At 40.2% G+C, this 24,281-nt stretch overlaps 1 protein-coding gene across 1 annotated transcript; it reads left to right on the top strand.

Annotated features, from left to right (window-relative positions):
* The first annotated feature begins 6,881 nt into the window (after positions 1–6,881).
* On the top strand, positions 6,882–9,346 carry LOC133896272 (uncharacterized). Its single transcript, XM_062336847.1, has 4 exons — positions 6,882–7,373; positions 8,025–8,225; positions 8,932–9,026; positions 9,104–9,346. The coding sequence occupies exons 1-4, from the start codon at positions 6,968–6,970 to the stop codon at positions 9,209–9,211; spliced, it is 810 nt and encodes a 269-aa protein (XP_062192831.1). The 5' UTR covers positions 6,882–6,967; the 3' UTR covers positions 9,212–9,346.
* Positions 9,347–24,281: the final 14,935 nt, after the last annotated feature.

Below are 24,281 nucleotides of genomic sequence, written 5' to 3' on the forward strand. Positions count from 1 at the left end.
TGACAGCTGTTTCCTTTCAGAGTAGTCGCCGCGCTTCCAGGTGGCATCACGACAGAGGGACAGGAGACGATCACCGTGGATAACAGCTGCTAGCCCGCTAGCTGCAGGGATCTTCTGTGGTCGTGTACCAGATGACCGCAAGTACTCTAACCAATGCCTTGGAGAAAAATGAGAGTGTATATGCATAGTGGAGGTACTACATTTATGTTTGAATGGGGATGGGACTTACAACTTGTACCCACGACCACCAAAATCATCTGCTCTATTGCTATCAAAGATCTCATAGATTGTACCAGTGATGATATACTACATTGTCATGTCACTGCCACAAATCATTAGAAACATATGTTATGTCACTATCACAAATTATTGGAAACTGATGGTACTTTATTGATGGTTTTTTCATCAGTTCCCGATAAAATATTCTTGGACGGTGATTAAGATAGATATGTCTATAATAAGTTAGACGTTTAGGTATGAATGAATTTATAGATAATTTTTATAAATCTATCTGTTTCTATCATACGGACACATATGATTTTTAGAACAATCCGTCTGTAATATTACCATAGACGATTTTTTAAGATATGTCTGTATCTATTCAGTAGACACAGATGGATTTCATAAATACATGTCTGTATTTAAAGACCCACGAATATTTTTAAATTTGATCACTCGTCTTTCTTAGCTCTTTTAGCTTCTAACACACACAAATCGCTCATCTCTTCAGGCTCTTTTAGCTTCCGGCACACATAACCCCTCAATATAAAGCGATGAGGAGTGTTTTTCTTTCTCATTCGCTATATCCAAGTTTGTAACTGCACTTAGAAACGAGGAGTAATCTGCATCCTCACTCGTCATCAGCGCTGGAGAAGCGAGATCTCGACTCGGGCCGAATCCCTTTCACTGCACCGAGGTGAGTATCATATGGTTCCCTTCGCGGTTTAGTTAGAATTTGTTAGGTTTTTATTGTTTCGATCTTTGCAACTGATGACACAACCTTGTTTCCATTGTAAATCTACAATGGCACAATTCACGATAATTGGGAGGTAGCAGGATAGGGTTGTCCCTATGGAGGCTTCGACGACTCGGATGCTTGGTGTTGACTTTGGCCCGATGGAATTCATCTTCTTCATTGCTGTGAAGGCCCCTCCGTCGACCCTATGTACATCGTCAACCATATTCTCCATTCTGTTCCATCGGATGAAAATTTCTTCATTGCTGTTCGTCAGAATGGAGACATTTTTGTCAACTAAAAGACATGATTAAATACTTATTTCTTACTGAACCATGGCTTGCAGTTTGGTAGCAACACAATCTGATTATGGCTGATGCGTGAGATAGTCAAGGTGCAGCCAGATCCGATAAAATCATCTGTAGCAAACTCGATATCACAGACACTTTTATACAGACGAAACCTATAACCGTCTATGATAAGGTTTAAAAATTTTCAATAAATACCCCCTCTGGGGTAGTGTGTAATTTCATAATTTTTTTTGGATTTTGGTATCGAGTAAGCATGGCATCCTTAGTTTTGATAAGTAGCTTCAGTATTCGTGCTTTTTGTCACTAATATGAAAATCAAAAGCCCCACCCCCACCCACCCAAAAAAGCACAAATTCTTAAGTGTATTGTTTGTTGTACACGTTACCTCTGTATTTTCATTAGGTAGGACCACTATGCACAACTATGTATCCATCCAGTCAAAAAATTGTCAATGGCACATAACATGCATACGTAATATGTGAAAAAAGGTATTTTCCCTTCTTAGAGAAGAAAGACTGTATATCAAATGTGTGTGTGTGTGTATCGCATTTTCCTATTCTTTTTATTTCTGGTCACTCAATTAATTTTTTCTATGAGCCTATGATAAATAATTCAAAGATGCAGAAAAGGACCCAAACAATCAAGTCAAGCAACATACTTTCTCCATTTTCAAATACTTGACCAGGGGTGAAGTTCTTGGATTATTCTCTACAGGGCAATGACAATGCCATCGCGTCAATTTTAACTAAACAAGCGTACCTAGGCAATCGTTGGTTAAATAAAACTTAACCAAAATGCCCCTCAATAATAACTAACACATGTGTAACGAGTAACAAGATGGATAACATGGTAGGAGTATTTTGGAAAAGTATAAAAAATATGTATTAGAAAGCATGAATTGTCAAATATTTGTAAACAAAATTTTAGTCAAAAGTATCAATTATTCAAAAACGGAGAGTACTTGCTTTCATGCCAGGTCTGAACATACTGAATCTATGTAACCTCACATGCATACGGACTGCGACATGAACTACTAGAAGCGTCCGTCGTGTCAAATAGGAATCTGCTAGGGTCAGACCCATTGTGTGGTCCATGCATGGACACTCAACCAAGGCACATGCATGCTAACGGTTGTTTTGGCTTTAATCCATTGAAGGAGAACAATAATTAAAATACTTATTGTACTCATATGCTAATGGAGGAGTGTGCGCCGGATGGGTCAGGAGAGTGCGGGAAAGAAAAAAGCCCGAGATGCGTTGGATCGCGATCGGACAGATCAAATCATCGTCTAAAAACAAAACGAAAAACTGATGCCAGAAGAATAACATCCGTCTTATTTTTTATTCTAAAATACTTACGATATATATGTACAAAATAATATTCAAAAGAAATTGAAAACAATAAACGCGGCAAATAACGTGTACATACAGCGTACTACGTATCATTATGAACTATACTGAACGGGACCATTCAGCTCTATCATTGCTCACATGAATCACTAACCAACGCCTTGCACGGTGCCTTCGGGCCTCGCCGCTGGGCGCTGTCGTTATCGGGTTGAGGACGAGGGCTCTACTCGCAGGTTGCGGGTTTTTCAAGGCTGTGAATACGTGATACGCGGTGATAGGACATGTGCGTGCATCGTCTCTCGCGACATGTTCCACGTATGTTCGATCTTCTTTTCTTTTGATCTTTTCTTTATCTTGCTAAGTTTAGAATTTACGTAATATTTAAATCATTAGTGTTGTTTGATTTATAAAATAGGAAGACGTTTATTTTCTCAATCCTCATCATATCTTCTAAGAATAGGAAATATGATTCTGGTTATGAAAAACGTAAGAAAAAATAAAGACCAGAAGTAGCAGCTCAATTAAACGAAAGTATGATTTGGTTATATGATTTTTCCAATTTTAAAGCTCCATTTTATATTTCACATTAGAGCCTCAAATTTGACGGCCCTATTATAACAGCTAGACTATGCATGTTGCACATAAATACTCGTTATCTTCCGTAAAGCTACAATCGAGACAGCTGTAATCGATCATCTAACTGGACAACCTATATCCCTGCACAAAAGCATCACTTGCCATGAAAGTAGAGGCACCACAAGCCAAAATGCCATGCCGTGGGGCTAGGTAGCTAACTATGGAAAATGAGCTACAAACAGCATGCGCGGTGCCATGGTTGGCCTCCTGTGCTGCTACATGCTTAGCTGTGGTTCATGAGGTGGTAGATAAGAAGGGGGGGGGGGACTCGGTGCGTGCGTACGTGCGACGTGTCCGCACGGCAGGGGTGGGTTTCGTGGGACGGCAGAGTGCGGATTTGTTACGGGGCCGTTGCGGTTGGAAACGGGACGGAGCACATGCCGCGACTCTTCGCTCCTCGCTCCCGTCTCTCTCTCGCACGGCCTCCCCGTCGTCATTCACCAGCTCCCTCCAACGCCCGTGTCAAGTATAGCTCAATCCTTGCATTCATTGCGAACTTCCAACAGGTTGCTAGCTAGTTGGGACGATTTTATTCACATAGTGTCATAAGCTCATCGGGATATGCCATATATATGCACAGTATTTTCTTGTTGCTTTAAGGACAGCCATATAACCGATTATTACACTCCGTTGGAAGGATAAGATTAGCCACTGCAACATAACTGGTCATCATGTCGAGTTATCAGTATCGGCTAGGCTAGAACCGGCACATATGAAATATTAGTGTCAGTTTGTAACATCATGTGCTCGATCAATGATTAAGTCGGGTTGAACCGACACTAAGTTATTAGCACAAATAGACACTGATACTTTGGTATCGGATGATAATCATGACCTGTCACTGATATTGTTTATCAGTACAAGTTTATGTTATGGGTCGGCACTAATAATTGTACAGTATAAAAGAGACACCTTCTTCCCCCACAAGCTCGAACAGAACATAGAAGAGCTCTGTTCTACTCAGCTCCCACCATTTATGCCCAACCTTGCGCTTGGAAACTTCAAAAATTAGAGGAATCTATATGCCTAAAGTGCTCCAAGGTTAGTAAGATGATCTATATTTTATTTTTACTTAGATTTAATTGCTAGATTGTTCTAGTTTAAAAGTATGTGATTGCTCCATAGTGATGAATTTTGGGAGCTAGAGTTTCAATTGAGCTCTAATTGAGTAAAAATTACAATTTTCTCATTATAGGTCACATAGAGATGATCTACATCTCATTTGTGGCTAGATTTATTTGCTAGATTGCTTTATATTTAAATGCATGTGATTATGTCACGGCGGCCTAGATCTCCAATTTTCTAATAGTGATTTAAGGAAAAAGGTTAAAATATCGTGCTCCAACTTTCTAGTAATGAATTTAAAAAAAGATTAAACTCACTTCTAAATAGATTAATATGTTAAATTTGAATATTGTGGTATAGGGATGGCGTGTCTACCCGCTAATCGCAAATAGACGTGACAATTTAGAAGGTGGGTCCTTCGATTCAGGCCAAGTGCCGGAAGGTGATGGGCTCTTTAACATAGATAAATCAAGATGTGAGCTAATTCAATAAATTAGATATGTATTTTAAAATATTATATGATTATCATTTCAATGGTTTTTAATGATTGTTAAAATGTAATGATAATCATAAATTTGCAGATGGATTGGACATAGATGTATAAGGATGACCGTCACAGCCTAGAGTTCTTTCATGGCGTGGAGGCTTTTTTAGGGCTGCCGCGGAGTACATGAAGCCAAAAAATAAGCATGATGATCACTATATATATTGTCCGTGCTTAATTGCAAGAATAAAAAATAGTTCTCAAGCATATAGCAGATATGTACACTCTCTTAAATGGTTGTCTGATACCACAAGGATATGCCATGGTGCACATGGACAGTGCAATACATGCGTACAATAAAAGTGAGCTAGATTACCATAGAGAGGCGAGGGAAAGGAGGCTCTCAGAAAACATAAATCATTACGTCATGTGGCACAAGTGTGATATAGTATTTGTCGAAGATACAAACGAGTCTGGATCTACTTCGGAGTCATTGGACCCACCCAGAAGATCTTCACCTCCTCCGATGTCACCTCCATAGCCACCAAGAAGATCTCTAACCTCTTCGCCTATCCCGCTTTAGAAGCCGATAGCACCTGCACAATCCTAGAAATCGATGTCATCTTAGAAATCGACTTCGTCCTATCAGCGAGCACCAGCTAAGAAGTGCCATACAACATCTAAGAAGATGACATCTCCTCTGCCTTATGACAAAACTGATGAGGAAATCAGAAAGGAAGTGAACGCCAGTGTCACCACACCTCAAATGTATTGAGCCTGAGAAGGGTGCTATTGATCCAGCAACGACCGTCAAGTTTCTCCGGAATTTGGCTAGACCCATAGACCCACCACCAAAATCTAACTACGTGTCCATCATGGGTACAAAACAGTTGAGGGAGATGTCATGTAAGAAGTAAAAAACAAAGAATGCTAAAACATAAAGAACTAGAAAGAAACTATCTAATTGAGGCCAGAATGACAAAAGAAGCACTTGATGATAAGTCCAATGATGAAAAAGCAAAACCTAGATGATAATTTAAGCTTGGTGAACCACTGCTCGAGTCCCTATCAGAGCTCTCAACCCAAATATGGAGATTCCATACGTGGTACATGAAACAGCCAAAGGCCGGTAGAGAAATATTCGCGTTCAAATACAATCATAGTGATTTCCTCCACGGGGACGACAAAGTCTGGATTCATTTCGATGAAATGTATCAACTGTACCAGTAAGAAGCTTCCGAGATTTAACTCATAAGTTTGTGAACTCTATAAATGTCTTATATGTATAATTCACAGTATATATTATTATACCATTAGACTGAATATCTTAACTTCTTATGTATGTAGAATATAGATATATACATAAAGGTCGCCACCAAGCCACAAACATCCGATGATTATTTACTTGATTTTATTCTTACGTACTAATTAAAGAGATATATATTTTTACCTTACAACTTTAGGTATTTGTTTCCCTCTATGTTTGTTCTACTTTTTTCGAGCAACATGATATTAGGACTTAGGAGTAATTACCTACAGTGATATATGTGCAGTTTTTACTGGACCCTCTTTATCATCTAAATAGAACTTAGCAATATCATTGTCTTAAATGTGAAAAGAAATATAGTAGACAACTATCAATCCCTCTTATACTTACTGCAAAGATAAACTCATAAAAAAAAAATCCTAAATCCGATTTTGATTGATGGGCACGAAATCAACTAAAAATTAATCTCACCTTCTTGTGTGACCTTCCCCCGCTTTCGATTCCGACTTCTCCCACTAGATCAAACACTCAAAACGAACCATAGACAATCGATTTGAGGAGGAGGAACAGAAATCGCCCGCGAGTGAGAGAGAGCCACATAGCTAAACCTAGAAAGAGAAAGGAGACGACAAAATATCCAGACGCGCCTCCCAATATTTGAACTGTGCGTCAAAATATCCGAGCAGGATCAGATACGTCTCACGAACATACCGACGATAGATGCGAATCAGATGACAGATGAAACGTGCGTGTCGTCCAGACAGTCTCCGCACGATCAAAAACAAGTCTTTCCGTTTTGATAAATAGAGGGACGTTTGTTATCTATTCTGGATTTTTTTCCCTTTCCCCACCCTTAGTCTCAGTCCCAGTGAACTCTCCGCCTCTGCATTCGCTGCCGCGATGGCCTCGCCTCCCTGCTCCCGCCGCCTGCTCCTGGCGCTCCTGCCCCTCCTCCTCCCGCTCCTCGCGGCCGCCAACCTCGTCCTCGAGAACGGCTACACCGTCACCACCGCCGCCGACCTTAACCCGCACCCGGCGGCTCACCCCTACACGCTCCTCCCACGGGCCCGTGCCGGAGACCTCCTCCTCCTCGACTCCGGCGGCTCCGCGCTCTACACCCTCCCTCTCTCCCTCGGCAGCGGGGTCGAGCCGCGCTGGCTGGCGGGGGGCAAGCAGACCGGGTTCAACGACGGTGGGCCCGGCGACGCCGCGTTCGACCACCCTCGCAGCGTTGCCGTCGACGGCGCCGACAATGTCTACGTCGCCGACCGCCGCCACGGCGCTGTCCGCAAGGTCGCGCCGTCCGGTGAGTGTCACCCCCCTCCGTGGTTCCATGGTCTCCCTGCTAGCAGTTCGTTCGTTCGATCGCTCGTTAGGGTTTAGTGTTTGTTCGACGTAACGAGTGTCAGTTGGCGATGGGGACCCTTTGTGACTGATACGACCTCATTTATGTTACGTTTGGAGTGTTATGAAAGCCTCTCGCTTTCGAGGTGAGGCCCTGTTGGGATGTGAATGTTGTCGATTGAAACTTTGCTCACGATTTCGCTCCCTGAGGTGAAATACAAATGTTATGCGCCTCTTGCTTTCAAGGTGAGGTCCGGTTGGGTATGTTAATGTTGTGGGTTAAAATTTCCTCACAATTTCGCTTCCCAAAGGTGAAATCACTTTGTGAATGTTTTATATATGCTGAAGATCATGTGGAAGTCCTATATTTAGATAAGTTGTCCAATTTACTTGGGTTTGGTACGGGCTCAGTCCAACAATTTTCTTTTCTTACATTTAGTAGTTACCCTATTTCCTATCTATAAGGGTGTGAAACACTCATATGTAGTGTTTCCTTGTAGAGACAATCATGCTTGAGAATTTTACTAGATGGAAAAGATAAGTTATGTAAGCATTTTTTGGCCAATTACATCTCTTTTCTCCTGATTGCTCGCTATAAATTTCTCATTACTAGGTTTTACGTCTACAATTGCTGGAGGTCTCTCATCAGGGAATGGTCACAGGGATGGACCTGCACAAAATGCTACCTTCTCCCCAGATTTTGAGCTTGTTTATGTCCCCAAAATTTGTGCATTGTTAGTTGCCGACAGAGGAAATCGATTGGTTAGACAAATCAATCTCAAGCTAGAAGACTGTGTGCATGAGACGCAGCCAGGTAAATGCTAAATGGATCTTCAACCTCTGTTAAAATTTACCCTTAGCAGAAAATTACTATCGTTTCAGTACCTAATTTCTTGTGTTTTAATACTTGTTATAGCAATAAAATTTATCTGTTGTAGTTGAATTTGCAATCCCACAGAGCCCTTTTAAACGGTTAGTTTCGTAAGTGGGCTGAATATTCGTCAAACTTATACATCAACAATATGAGTATCACCACTAGCTTTTGTGATCTGGCATGCTCTACATCTGGATATGCAGCAGAATTCTGCTTAAGTTAACACCTGCTATCACAAAGATGTGTATATATATAGCACATTTGCTGGGTTCTGATAAGTTAGGGGAGTCAGATTATTCAGCACTTTTGCTGAATATATTTGCCACATTTATTTTTCATTCATGTTACATTACGTTTGTTTCAGATAATACACTGAACCTTTTGGAGATCAAATGATGAAAACATGTATTTATCTTGTTTTCGGGATCAAAACGTATGTTCCTAAATTCTGTTAGCAATACCTGATAGTGTCATAGTGAAGATAATGATATGATTTCTGTGGACTTCGTGCTCCGCTTCTATAAGAGAAAACATATAGCCATATGATGTTCCCAAAATGGCATGTGCAGTTGCTGCTCCAGCTATTAGTGTATTGTAATAATTGTCATGATATCACACTATTGATGTTTGTTTCATGAATTTACAGATCTGGGAACTACGTCAGTATCGGTTATTGCTATATTATGTGCATTGTTTGGTTCAGTTATTGGGTTCTTAACTCGTCATTTTTACCCTGTCCATGTGAGTGTGCTTCTTCTCTTCCATCATTACTTCAGAAAAGATAAAATGGTGATTAAGACTGTAAACAAAACATGTAGGCAGGAAGTCTCCATCAACCACTTTTTCAGCAGGATACAGAAGTTCCAGAGAACTCAGAGGAAGGCCACTCTGATCAGCTTCTGCGACATAAAAAACGCAGTTGCTAACTCCTTGTTTTACACCCTCCTGCTTAAACTGGTTAAAATGAGTCTTGGCTATCTCACTGTCGTGTTCCCTAGTGTACGGTTAGAGCGAGGAGTTCCCTGTAAGCCTTCTTGTCGTCTTGATTTAGACAAGACTAGCACTACCACTAGCATTGGTCTTCGCAACAAAGCTCTTGCTCCTTCCGAGCAATTGGGGGATCTGATAAGCTTTGATGGAGATGCTAGTGAAAAGGAAGATAATGGAAACACCAACAGTCTGGAGGGTAAGGAGCCATCCTTCAATGGTGACTTGATGGGGCTTCTTGGAACTCCACAGGGCAGCGTTAAAAAAATAGATCACATGATCGAGGCCAACCTATCGGGCTTTTCAGTTCTAGAGGAATGTCGTAGCCTAACTGTTAGTAATGGTTATAGCGTAAGCAGGAGGTTGCATGCAGGCAACAAGGTTCTCTGAGCTTGACGCTACCCTGAGCATGCGTACTCTGGATGAAGAATGCCACCTGTGCAGCTGTGTTCTACCTGCTGCAGCAGTTCCTACCAAATATATACTGCATCAACACTAGTATTTGCCTTTGTGAGTAAGTGAAACAACTGCGTAATAACTAATAACTGTATGTATTTTGTGTGGTCGTGGCGTGTAATGTACCCTAGGCATTGTAAGTCCATGTGATGATGCTTAAAATTGTTATTCTGGTGACAAAGCTTCCTAGTATTATTTATCTATTAGTGTATCTAGTTGTTTTATGTGAGTGGTTGAACTCGTGTGGCTTGTTGATGCTGTCCAGTGCTTAAGCAACTCGGAATGTTGAACAGTGTTGTGCGAAGAACTGAGATTTCGGCTACAAATCAAATTTCTTGGCACCAGCCTGACTTCTGCTTTATCTTGGTTAATCTCACGATGGCATTCTCATGATATGATACTGTTACAGTTAATTTTATCAATTAGTAACTGTAATTAGCAGTTGGAAATGGCGACTGCCATCTATCCACCTTGTATAAATATACAGGCACAGTGCAATGACAATATGATCAATTCATTCCATTCTCTATCATCTACTGTCCAATTACTTTTATTTACAACACGTTAGCGCACACGTTCTATACTGCGCTAATCAGCTGATCACATGATGGTAAGCACCGTCATGGTCTCATCTTCTTCAACAGATCATCGAGATTCAATGGGGGAAGTGAATACCAAACTGGAGGCCACCATCACAAACTTTCTTCCTCCCCAGCCTTGTAACGGCTGGCGACGCTATCGTCCTCATCCACACCATCCTAAACATCGTAAACATACACCCTCTGGTGCCCCTCGCGGCTTGACACTCGTTGGTGACCTCCACGAGGTTAGCCCGTCCTGCGGTGGCACATCATCCTCATAGCGTGACCACTGCCTTACCCTCACGGTGACAGCGGCGGTTAGCCCTCATCACCGTCGTCACCCATGGGGTGACCTCATCGGTGCTATTCTTCATGACAGCGACGATCGGCCTAACATGGTGCGGGCGCCCCTTATCCAAGGAGGCCAGCCTAACCGCACAACCCCCCTCAAGCGGTAGCACCTCCTAAAGGTGGTGGCCGCCCATGACACACTGGCTATGCTTCAGGCCACATCGGACCAAGTGACGATGTCCTGCTACAGAGGTCGGCCTAACACGACGTGGGTGCTACCTCAAACAGCGTCGGCAGCGGTGTCCGACCACATCTGACGACGATGGCCATCCTTAAGACGGTAGCCGACCGCACAGCGCAACTAGCGGCAACACCCCTCCTCCAAGAAGTGGCCCGAGGTGGCGTGTGACGTGATGACTGCGCGGCGTGCAACCTGCATCGACGCTCGACGAAGGCCGGCAAACCCCATTCTCAAGGCAGCGGGCGGTAGCGCCTCAACCCTAACCCTAGTCAAATGGGCCTCAAAGCCCATTCGGCTAGCCTATATATAGGCAGCCCAAATTTGGAAAAAAAAAACCCTCATGTTTCCAATAAATTATGCATTGTTTTTTATATAACATCAGTTATATTATATTTCTTGCATTTGAGTCTCGTATGCCTTTAATAATTGCAGAAATGATATGTATTGTTGTATTTTAAATGTATTCAATCAGTAATATTCAATTATTCAATATATTGCAGTTTATTACACATTTTCATTTATTCTTGCAATCATTTTCATTGCAAAAGTTTTTATGGAATAAACATTTTTTTTTGCACTTATCATTTATTTAAGCCTCATATACGCTTAAATAATTAGAAAATCAATGTAAAATGCTTGTAAATTTATTAGTACCTTCAATCATATTGGCAAAGCCCAAGGCAGGAGTTACTAACAAAGGTTGTGACAGTAGTTTTGCCCATCTAATTAGACCGATTCCATGTTCATAGCATTGATTTACTCACCTACTATTGCGAGGTCTACTCTATATTGTATAACGACATGGTGATTATCTTTATCGTGTCTACCCAATATTTAATAGTATAGAGACTATCTTCGGCTATGACTGTGGTGTCACCCATTCCATCAGGAGTGGAGTCCAAGATATTAGCAATGACCTGGTCACCTGTTCTATATTAAATGTCAACGTATATTGTCATTTTTGACATATTTTGATTTGCATTTTGTTCAATTACAACATTTGCATTATTTAATTTACTCTCATAGTAAATTAATAAATACATTGTCTTTTCATGTAGGACATAGCTGATATTACCAAAAAGGAATTTACAGAACTTGCATTGGATGGGAGCAATTATTTAACCTTAGCTATGGATGTCAAAATAAATGCGTCCACCTGGAAACTTATTGCCACCATAACTCCACCACAAGAAAAAGCCAACCCTATTCCTGAGCATTATAAATATGCAACTTTGCATTATTCATGTCATCACCTCCATCTAGACCTCAAAATTGAGTATTTAATGGATGAAGATCCCCTCGCTCTTTGGACCTCCCTTAAAGAGAGATATGATCAACAGAGAGCAGTCATACTACTCGAAGCTCAACACGAGTGGCCACTCATTTGTTTTCAGAACTTTAAGTCTATGGCAGGGTACAACTCTCGGGTTCATAAGATCTGCTCTAAGTTGAGATTCTGTGATCATGTAGTATCGGATGAAGATATGATTGAGAAAACATTATGCACTTTCCATCCATCTTTGTGTGTATTGCAATAGCAATATTGCCAACAGAAATATACAAAGTATTCTGAGTTGATATATAATTTACTTCAGGTCAAAAAACATGATAAACTTCTCATTAAGAATCATCAAAATCACCCATCAGGTGTTGTGCCTCTACCTAAAGTACATGCTAACACTGATAACACAAGTAAATTTTGTGGTCGCAAAAGTAACCACAAGAAATTCAAAGGAAAGTGGAGGTTTCCCAATAAGGAAAAAACAGTGGAATTGACAATGGCAAAGGTCATTTTAGGAAAAATTATTATTAACACAACTCTCAAGTTTATCAATAGTTTGGATATACAAATTATCGTACAAATAAATACCAAACTCCCAAACATTGGTTTGAGTTATATCTCCAAGCCATTGGAAAAGGCAAGCAAGTTCAAGGGGATAAGTTTGAGGCTCACTTCAATGCACAACTAGAAGACAATCTAGCGGCATGCTCTTCTCAAAATGTTCCTCAGAACAAACAAGATACAATCCCGCAAAAGGATGACCCCCTCAACATAGATGACATACTTGTGAAATTCAATTCCCAAGATATGTTTAAAGACCTCAGTTAGTCTCCTAATTATACTCTAAATGTCTTAAGCCTACTATTGTTCTACTTGATGTTGTATATTGTATGCCATTATGTATTATATTGTATCTCAGACATGATACCTAATAATATCAGCATTGTATGTATTCTATATATGAGTTAAATTCATACTAAATTTTCTCTTATAAATATAGAATTTTTGTGGCAAGAAAATAGATGTTGAAGAAATTTGTTTAGTTGATAGTTATATCACTAATACAATATTATGGGACACAAAACATTTCTATATTCTTACAAAGAAACAAGGAGATGTTATGACCATCGCTAAACATGATGCATTAATTGTGGGTTTGGGATGAGCCATAATTATTCTCTCTATAGGTACACACATAGTGATCAATAATGCACTCTTATATCCCAATTTCACCTGTACACTACTCACTTATAAAGATATCCATTTGAATGGTTTTCATGTTGAAATTTAAATTGAAAATGATGATGAATATTTATTTCTCATCAAATCCAATGGATATGACAAGTAAGTGCTTGACAAAATTCCTTCATTATTATCTGACTTATACTATACATATATAAAACTCATACCACATCTTGCGTTAAAAATATTTTTCTAAATCTTGATAAATCCAATACTTGGCATCGATGTAGGTATGATGAGAAAAACTATTAGCAATTTTGTTGGTCATAATATTAACATTATAAAATTTACAAAATCATCAAATTTTGTGTGCACCGCATGTGTCACAGGAAATTAGTTTTGAGACCCTCTTACATAATTAAAAATGAGCAACTCAATTTCCTTGAACGCATTCAAAGAGATGCATGTAGTCATATTGAACCATTATCTAGATCATTTAAGTACTTTATAGTGCATATTGATGCATCTACAAGATGGTCCCATATGTGTCTCTTATCCATAAGGAACCATGCTTTTGCTAAATTAATTGCTCAAATTATCGAATTATGAGCAAATTATCCTAAACGCAGGATCAAATCAATTTGGATGGATAATGTTGTGGAATTTACTTCACGGGTATTCAATGGTTATTGTATGACTCTAAGTATCTATCTAGAGCATTCAGTATATTATGTTCATACTCTAAATGGTCTAGCTAAATCTGTTATCAAGAGAGTTAAATTAATTTCACGACCACTCCTACATAATTGTAATTTACTAACATCTTGTTGAGGTCATGCGATATTACACACCGGAGATTTAATCCAAACTCGACCAACTGCATATCATGTAACTTCTTTGTTGTAGTTAATACATTCAAATTAACCATGTATTTCCTATCTGCGAAAATTCAATTGTGTTGTATACATACCGATATCACCACGCGGTCTACATCAATGGGCTCTCATAGAAAATTAGGAACTATGTGGGATATGATTCCCCGTCAATCACAAAATACATTGAGCCCCTAACAGGCGACTTCACAGCCTGGTATGTTGATTGCATTTTTTATGAGGATAATTTTCCGGCATTATGTGAGATAAGTACCACAAAAAATACTAGGAAATAGATTGGAATGTCACAGGCTTCAGTCCTAAATTCCACTCACTAAAGAATTTGAACAAGAAGTTTGGAAAATCATAAATTTGCAACATATTACAAATAATCTGTGAGGTGCATTTTCTGACTACAAATGTATCACTAAATCACATATCCCTACGGTGAATGTAACCACTCATCTCCCAAATGTAAATAAGAGATGGAGAAATCTGACCACAAAGGATAATGCCTTTCAAAAGCTAACGTGAAAGCAAAAGGAAGATATCTTCTAAATCAGTAAATAAAATTTAACCTCAAGTTAAAAGACACCTAAAGGATGCAACATCCAGGACTAGCGGTACAAATTGGTGAACCTAAGGGTACCCATCGACACTTTTTAGTTCAACTAATAATACTATTTTTCTCAAATTGAGAAAATTTCAGAAAATTAGTGTAATTAACTGAACTAAAGAGGGTCTGTGGGTACCCTTAGGTTAATTAATTTGCACGCATATCCTGGACAAAGCACAAATGTGTGCACTACTTATAAGCTGGAACATCGAAATATCCAAACACCATCGTTGTGGGAAATCATGAGTTAGAAGATGTAAATGAAACTTCTACTAAATGAAATTCTACAAAATATATCAATTCAGAAGAATCATATAACAGAAAGACTACAAATATTGACATATATTTCTCCTAAAAAATTATCAACGACCATGAGGTAGATCTAGAACCAAAGTTCATGGCAGAGTACCTCAAATGCTCAGATTGGATCAAATGGAAGGAGGCAATTGAGACAGAATTGCACTCACTCAGTAATACTAACTCCTCATAATGTTTTCCCTATGGGATCAAAATGGGTTTTCATATGAAAAAGGAATGGAAATAATGATATGGTAAGATACAAAGTGAGACTTGTAGCACAAGAATTCACGCAGAGACCTGGCATCGATTACAATGAAATATACTCTCCTTTTATGAGTGGAATAATCGTCCGATATTGAATTCATGGCAGTACAAATAAATTTTCTATACATTTAATGGATGTAGTGACCACATAATTACCTATGGGTCACTTGATTAAGAGATCTATATGAAAGTCATTGAAAGGCTTAAAATTCCAAATCCAAAAGCAAATCGCAACATGTATTGTGTAAAACTCAAAAAAGTCACTATGTGTTTTAAAATAGTTTGGTAGAATATGGTACAACTGATTGAATGAGTTCCTTTCATAAAAGGGTTACTCAAATAATAATGATTGCCCATGTGTATTCATAAAGAAATTCTCAACACGACTTTGCATCATCTTAATATATGTTGATGATCTTAATATCATCGGAAATACACAAGATATTAAAGAAGTGAGCAATCATCTTATGACAGAATTTGAGATGGAAAACTTGAGAAAAACCAATTTTTTCTTAGATTTACAACTTGAGCACTTTCCCTCATGAATACGGATACACCAATCTGCATATATCGAGAAAATATTGTAGAAATTTAATATGGGTAAATCATATCCATCAAAAAACCCTATGGTCATTCTATCCCTTGATAAGGATAAAGATTCCTTCAGAGCTAGGGATAATGATAAAGAGATATTTAGACTTGAAGTTCTAAATCTCAGTATCATGGGAGTATTATGTATCTTGTAAATTGTACTAGACCTGATATTGCATTTCTAATCAACTTGCTGGTTAGGCAAAGTGTTGCCCCAAAAAAATACATTTGGTTGGTGCAAAGAATATCCTTAGATATCTCAATAGTACATAAAAATCTTGGTTTATTCTATTAGAAAAATCAAGATATGACCATGATGAGATATACCGATGCTGACTATTTATCTTATCATCATAAAGCCATATCACAAATTTGGTTATCTTCTTATATGGTTGTACAGCTTTCTCATAGAAATCATCAAAGCAAACTTTAGTGGCCACTTCCACTAATCATTCTGAAATAATTGTTTTATACGAAGCATCATGTGAGTGTGTGGCTTCGTAGAATGATTAATCACATTTAAGGATCATGCGGTATATGTTCATCAGAATCTTCTATGATTATCTATAAAGATAATGTTGTTTGTATTGCTCAAATACAAAGAAGTTATATAAAGAGCAATATTACAAAACACATTGCTCTTAAATTATTTTTTCTACGTGAACTACAGAAAAGTGGAGAATTTTTGTTTTTGCAAACAAAGTCTTGTGAAAATCTAGCATATTTATTTACAAAGTTCTTACCAACATCTACATTCTAGAAATACGTTCATAGAATTGGTATGAGAAGACTTTGGGATTTGTAAGGTTTAGGGGAGTAAACTTCTAAAATTACAATCTATTAATGATGATCATATCATGAATATTACACTATTTTCCTTAATGAGTTTTTCGTAATGGCTTCTCATATAAAGTTTTTAATGAGACAATATTAAAACAAGCACTCATATCTGCCATCATTTTCTCCTAATATTTTTCTCACTTGGTTTTTCAAGAGTTAGCACTCATATCTGTCATATTATTTTCTCCTAATATTTTTCCATTTACTTTTAAAGATTTTTTGATGGCATGTTACTATTATATTTTTTCTCAATTTTTCCCATAAGGTTTTGGAGGAGATTTCGTTGCGCTAAATACAGATGACAAAATTGATCAAGGGGTGTTACAGTTAATTTGATCAATTAGTAACAGCAATTAGCAATTGTTAATGTGTGTTGAAAATGGCAACAGCCATCTATTCATCTTGTATAAATATAAAAGCACGGTGCAATGACAATACGATCAATTCATTCCATTCTCTACTCTACCGTGTACTGTCCAATTACTTTTATTTACAACAGAAGATACGGTTTGTTTAGGATCGGATTGCTTGAATGTATTCTTAATTTCTTATTGCTCGTTTCTCTTTGCGTTGCTATCAACCTTGCTTTTCTGCAAGGAATCCTTACTTTCAAACGGGCATGCCCTGATACTACAAGTTCGTTCAGGAAATGAGGTAGGAGATAACAGATCAACAATGCAAGTTTCTTGGCAAAAATACGAATTTGTATAATATACTTGAGCGTATTTACTGAAATAGACAATAATTTTCTGCATTTATAAATCTAGCATCTATATTCGGCACACGGTATGCCGAAAATCCATTTTCGGTATACGGTGTACCGAAAAAGGCATTTTCGGCACACTGTGTGCCGAATATATCATATGTATTTGGCACACCGTGTACCGAATACAGGGAAGTGTGTATTCGGCACACGGTGTGCCGAAAATTACATGTATTTGGCACACGGTGTGCCGAAATACCTAACTTTTTTCGCATGTGGCAAATATGGTCATGCCCGGCATCGGTTCACTTCTGTCATCTGATACCGGTATTTTGTTATTTCATGTAATTGGCAACTTTCTAATGAATTTGAAACGAGTTGTTAATTTAACTGTGATTTTATCTCGGTGAGTTGGGACTTCATTTTATGTACCGGTGTGTTATTATTTCATGTAATTAGTAAATTTCAACAAAATTAGAAATTATTTACTAATTTAACTGTACATATCAAAATGCATGAGAAAGAAAGCATATAGTCTCTAAGGCAGCGGGCAGTCTTAACACTTAGGTATGTTTGAACATGCACAATATTAACCCTTGTATCATTGATCATCTCAAGATGGTGGCAGAAAGTGACGACGTACATTAGCAAAAGAATGCCAGTTGTGCCAGTCAAGGCTATCAGGGTAAGATGGTTGTCGTCTCTGAGGTGGTGATTAAAAGTTAGGAGGACGGGTACAAGGAAATCCAACATCATCTTCACGGTCATCACGGTCCTCTGGAGATGGAGGCCTTGGAGGGAGGGGTCGAGGTGGCATGAAATCATCATCGTCGTCATCGTCTTGAGGTATCATGGTACGAGCACGTCCTATTTCGTTGTTGGTTGGACACCATATCGATGTGGTGTGTGAACGTCCTCTTGTAGTGTTCGTTGAACCTTCTCCTGTATGGCTGGTGGAACGTCGAGGCATTGGTGGCATGAAATCATCATCAGCTCTTGTACCCCTTAGGTTCGCTGATCTTCGTCGTCTTCTACGTGAACCAGATATCACACCCCCGCCGAAGAGCATATGCTTTGCCAAGAAGTGTGGGATTTCTTTTTTGATCAACTCTACGTCTTCTGGGAACGCCTAACGCAAAAGAGGAGCATTCGAATCAATAGCAATAAGATAAGTATTGTGACCAAATAGAAAATGACGAACATCTATGTGGGATGCATACTGGTCGGACAACATCACCATCCTTCTTTGCCTCATACAGAAACCCAACACAGAAGGATGGTTGGCTAGTTCGCACACCATGAGGTATATTTGACGGTGCTCATGCAAGAGGACCCTAAGGTCGTCGGTTGTTACATGTAGGAGTGGAACGGTGAACGCAGAACATGACGATCTTGCATGCAATTTAGACACAACTTGGATTAGGTTGCTCTCATTGAATGGATCATCCTTCCCTCCATGCACAACCTGCAAGGAGGTATTTAATGCTATATCGATCATTGTAGGTGTCCATGGGTAGCTAGTACTAGAATATCCCGCCATATAGGTATTGATCTTTGACTGCAACGTTTTTGCTCTGTCCAAAGCACGAATCGCTGGTTATTTAATAAACATTAAACAGGTATGAAATATCGTAAATGATATATACAGATGCTTAATAAGTTACTCATAAATAAGTTATGTGTCCTAATTAGTTGATAAAGATTATGTAAATTAAATGTAATTACTTGAACACTGCAATGCATAAGGTATAGTATAGATGAGTACATAATATAGTGAATAACACATAGTACAGATGAGTACACAAAACAAATGAGTACACAATATATTGCACTGGCTCATTAACGACGCCGACACCGCAAAAAATCCCCAGGAGTGTAAGTGTCTGGCGGGTGTGTGGCTCTCATCCCAGCGGCCTGAGCTGGCCCCTGCCATGTGTGCCCTTGGTCGTCATCTTCATCGCCGTGCTGTGTTCCAAGTCCATCGAATGTGTATCCAGAACCTCTAACTCGGTCCTGCATATACCAAGATGTAGGATCATCATGCGAGAGTGTGGATGCTGGTAGTACGTGCTCGGATGGAGTCTGAAATGCTGAAGTCTCAGCTTGCTGGTACTACTGTGAACCCCCAGGTGCATCGGGATATTGGGGGTACTGGCCGCTCAGTAGCTCGGTGAAGCTACCCGCTTGCAATGCAGCAGCCCAGTCAAAATCTTGTGTGCCATTCCAGGTTGGCATCTGCTGCGTGCAGTCAATGACGTCCTCGTGGTGAGTTGATAATACTGGTGGAGGTGTCTGCGTAGCCTGAGTAGTTTATGTCCACTGAGGGTGCTGGGAACCCAGTGTACACTGCTCGGGAGCAGGAGCCTCCGTGACCTCCTCGACTTCGGCACAAGAACGTGTCACATGATGGGTCGCAGACGAAGGTGCCTCCCATGAAGGTGCCTCATGAGCACTAGACGAGCGCCTGCTGTGGGAGCTACGAGACGGGTCCATGGCGGGTACGTCGTACCCCCTAGAACGCGGGGCACAACCACTTAGATCACGTATCGCGGATAATAAGCGAGACCCTCTCGTCCTCATGTAGTCCCGGAGAGGGTGCCGATCCCTTCGCGTGGATGACCCACTTGCTTCCCCACATGCGTGCTCCGCATGCGTATGCATTTTGTACCCCTCTTTGGTCTGTATTTGTTGAGGGTTATGTCAGTAATACGGATGTGAAACTAATGAAAATTGTTATAAGTACAACATCACTTACCACCACATGAAGAAGCTGGGCACGATCTACGGGGAAGGGTCTGGGGGCTGGCAGTACGTTGCCGCTGAGTAAGGTGGCACACGTACATGAACGGTACCACGAAAGGTACTCCCAGTACGTGTCGTCGTCGTATTGTCCCGCAGGAACGACGACATCCATTGGGCCTGACTCCATCCACCTGGTTATGTGCTCTGCATTAATCTCCGACTAGTCATGTGTGCCTGCGTTTTCCTGTGCGCTCCTCCTATACGTGACAGAAACAGTTATAATTTCGTAACATGGATCACCTAACATAATAATGGTACGTACAATAACACACTTACTCGTGCGCGCGACTAGCGTCTCACGGGGGAGGTACTGGCACCAACTGTTGATGACCAAACTGCCTCTGTACACGGTTAGGAGAATACGCTTCCACATTGTTCATGTACAGCAAGAAACATCTGGTCATCCATAAGTCCGAGTCAAGGAAACAAGAGGATGCGATGAGGCCGCCGGTCGCAATTTCGGCTACTCGTTCCATACGCCATGGATCCCACTCCATGAGGACGGCGCTGAGGACGTCAAGGTCACTGATCACCCGGGAGTAGTTTCCATGGTCTTGCTGGTGAGTCCATCACAGTTTGGCATGAATCCATCGATACCCCATCATAGGCCTCATGTCGTCGACAACGTCATCGAAGATGGGAACTGGATAGTAGGTTTTGCTCACCCATGGTCGACAAACCGGGAGATACTCCCAGCTCCAGAGCTGTACAAGGTGTAGGCAGGCAGAAATAGATCCCATCTTCATTGACCGCTGGGTAGCGGCACACAATTCTTTGTATGTAGCGGCCAACACAGTAGATCCCCAACTGTAAGGTGTCGACTCGTACGGACGTAACGCTATGTAAAATACGATCTTTCAAACGCTATGTTCTAACCTGGAACCGTGAGTGTCATGGATTAGGGCCCAATGCTCTGCCGGTTTTTCCGCTATCCACTAGCTAAACGTAGCACGTGAACGGCTAATGATGGTTTGGCCCCCCACCATTTGCATCCGCAGATGGTCCTCCTGTGCTTCCTGCTATGTCATCATCTTGCGAGTGATCTCATTTAACTCTCGCCATATCTCGTTGAACTTCGTCTGCTGGTTCTGAAAACACAACCTTTTGAACCTCTTTACAAAACCCTTGTTGTGGTACCTTGAGTAAAGGTTCGCACCTAAGTGTCGCATGCACCACCTTCTCTTCACATCAGGCCATGCAATGGAGTGGTTTGTGCTGTCATGCAGCACTTCCAACGTATGCAAGAGGCCCTTGTTGCGATCTGAGATGATGCAGACTCGTTCCCTATTGCCGACGACACGTGTCCTCACCAAGGTAAGGAACCATAGCCAACTATCATTGTTCTCACTCTTAACCATTGCATACGCGAGAAGAATGATCTGATTGTTTGCATTTGCCACCATCGCTGTCATTAGGTTACCATGGTACTTGCCGCTAAGAAATGTGGCATCCACACATATCACCGGCTTGTAATGTCTGAAAGCTTCAATGCATTGGGCAAAGAACTAGAAAAACCTAATAAGGTATCAGTCGGTGCTGCTGTATGACCCATCCTTCAGCCTGATCGGCTTATCCTTCATGGCCTACTGGGTCCCTGGATTGGTCATAGCAATCTTCTACAACAGCCTCGGGGCATAGTGGTAAGACTCTTCGAAACTTCCAAACAACATCTTCAACGCCTTCTTCTTCGCTCGCCACGCGGTGTAGTAATTGATCAGCATACCCGTCTTAGTCTACACCTCCTCCATAATGGATTTTGGCGACAAACATATGTTCATGCCAATAAGGGTGCTGAGGAGTTGGGCTATGAACCTCACATCAACAACGTGGCTCACATTCCTCACAGCCTCTTCGATGCATGTATGTGGGGTGTGTCTACTCAGCACAAAATAATTCTCGTGCTTTGGCTTATGTGCTCGTACGAAGTAAGGATAATTCGGGTGCTTGATACACCTGACCTCATACTCCGTTGGGTTAGACCGGGCGCACTTGTGGTCCCTTCTTATGATTACAGTATAGTTACTGCTAAAGTGGATGACCTTCTTCCTGCTCCGAAACCATTGTCTCACCTGGATGTCACTATTCTGGTATCCCTAGTTAGATATTTTGTTATACTCAACGATGGTACAATCTAGCAGCCCAACATCATGAAAGTACTGGATCGCCGGCACCAGGTCATCGTTGTCAGCACCTTCTTCATCTCCACTACCACTACCTTCATCATCCGTGCATCCTGCATCTACCTCACCATGGTCCACTTCAGGTCCCTCTGTACCGGAAGTGCCCTCCCTGACATGCCCTCCCTCCTCATCATGCATCACATGATGGTCTGATCCTTCCATGCTAGGCACCACTTCACCTTGCACCAATCGTGATACTATGTTTACGTATACTCTCATTTCAAAGTTCTCCTCTAATGCCTTGCATGAGTACAAAGCTCATGCGTTGTTCCTTCTCAAATCGAACAATGTATAGACAATGATCGAGCTGTTTGGCACAAACCGTGGCCACACACCCTCTAGGACAATATTGTAGGACTGTTGGTTCACACGCAAAAGGCTCATAACATGTTATTTTAAGTCTTCTAGATCAATAGGTAGCTCAACCATACTCTCTACGTGCTGGCAGTTTTGAATTGATACGAGCCTCCCATGCAAAATAGCAGGACGTTCTCCATAATAAATATGGATAGTCATAGCGTCTATGCTAAACAAACGTAAATGGACAAAAAACTACTTAGATGTATGTACTATACCTACTCTATTTTATCAACTTAATACCATTTAACCAATGTATTCGAACGAAATAAATACTCTACTTCCTCTAATTACATTTTTAATCTAAATATTCAATACATACATAATCTACGTACAAAATTATTGTTACACTATAATAGATTCTGTTACGAGATCATAAAATATTCAAATATTATACCTACTCTATTTTATCAACTTAATACCATTTAACCAATGTATTCGAACCGAATAAATACTCTACTTTCTCTAATTACATATTCTAATCTAAATATTAAGTACATACATAATTTAGGATCAAAATTACTATTACGCTATAGTAAAATCTGTTACGACATCATAAAATATGCAAATATTATACCTACTATATTTTATCAACTTAATATCTTTTAACTAATTTATTCGCGGAATAAATATTCTACTTCCTCTAATTATATTTTTTTAATCTAAATATTAAATACATACATAATCTACGTACAAAATTACTGTTACACTATAGTAGATTCTGTTACGAGATCATAAAATATACAAATATTATACATACTCTAAATATCAACTTAATACCATTTAACCAATGTATTCGAACGGAATAAACACTCTACTTACTCTAGTTATATTTTCTAATCTAAATATTAATTGCATACATAATCTACGCACTTACTATCACGGAAGGCAGACCTCTGCTCGTGCTGTTGCTCGGCTTGGCTATTGCTGCACTACTCCTGCTCGCGCTCGACTGCTCCTTCAAGTGCTGCTCGCGCTCAACTGCTGCTCTGCTCGCGCTCGAGTGCTAGTCTGCTCACGCTCGAATGCAGCTTTGCAATGCGTAGCAAGAGCCATTTTATAACTACGCCGAACGAACGCTGCCAAAAAACTCCCATGCAGGTTGGACGGTCGGTCGAGTATAAAGCGCGTAAGTGTAAAGCGAAAGGAATAAAGTGAAAAGTAAAGCGTGACACGACGTGACGGCACACGGTGTGCCGAATAGGACACTGTTGGCCGTATTCGGCACATTATGTGCCAAATACAGATGATTTTCGACATACCGTGTGCCGAATACGGCCAACAATGTCGTATTCGGCACACGATGTGCCGAAAATATCTTTTTTGATACACCTTGTATCGAAAATATATTTTTCGCACACTGTATACTGAATACATATGCTAGATTTGTAAATACAGAAAATTATTATCTATTTCAGTAAATACGCTCAAGTATATTATACAAATTCGTA

This window comes from Phragmites australis, chromosome 16 (genome assembly GCF_958298935.1).
Source record: "Phragmites australis chromosome 16, lpPhrAust1.1, whole genome shotgun sequence".
Lineage (NCBI taxonomy): Eukaryota > Viridiplantae > Streptophyta > Magnoliopsida > Poales > Poaceae > Phragmites > Phragmites australis.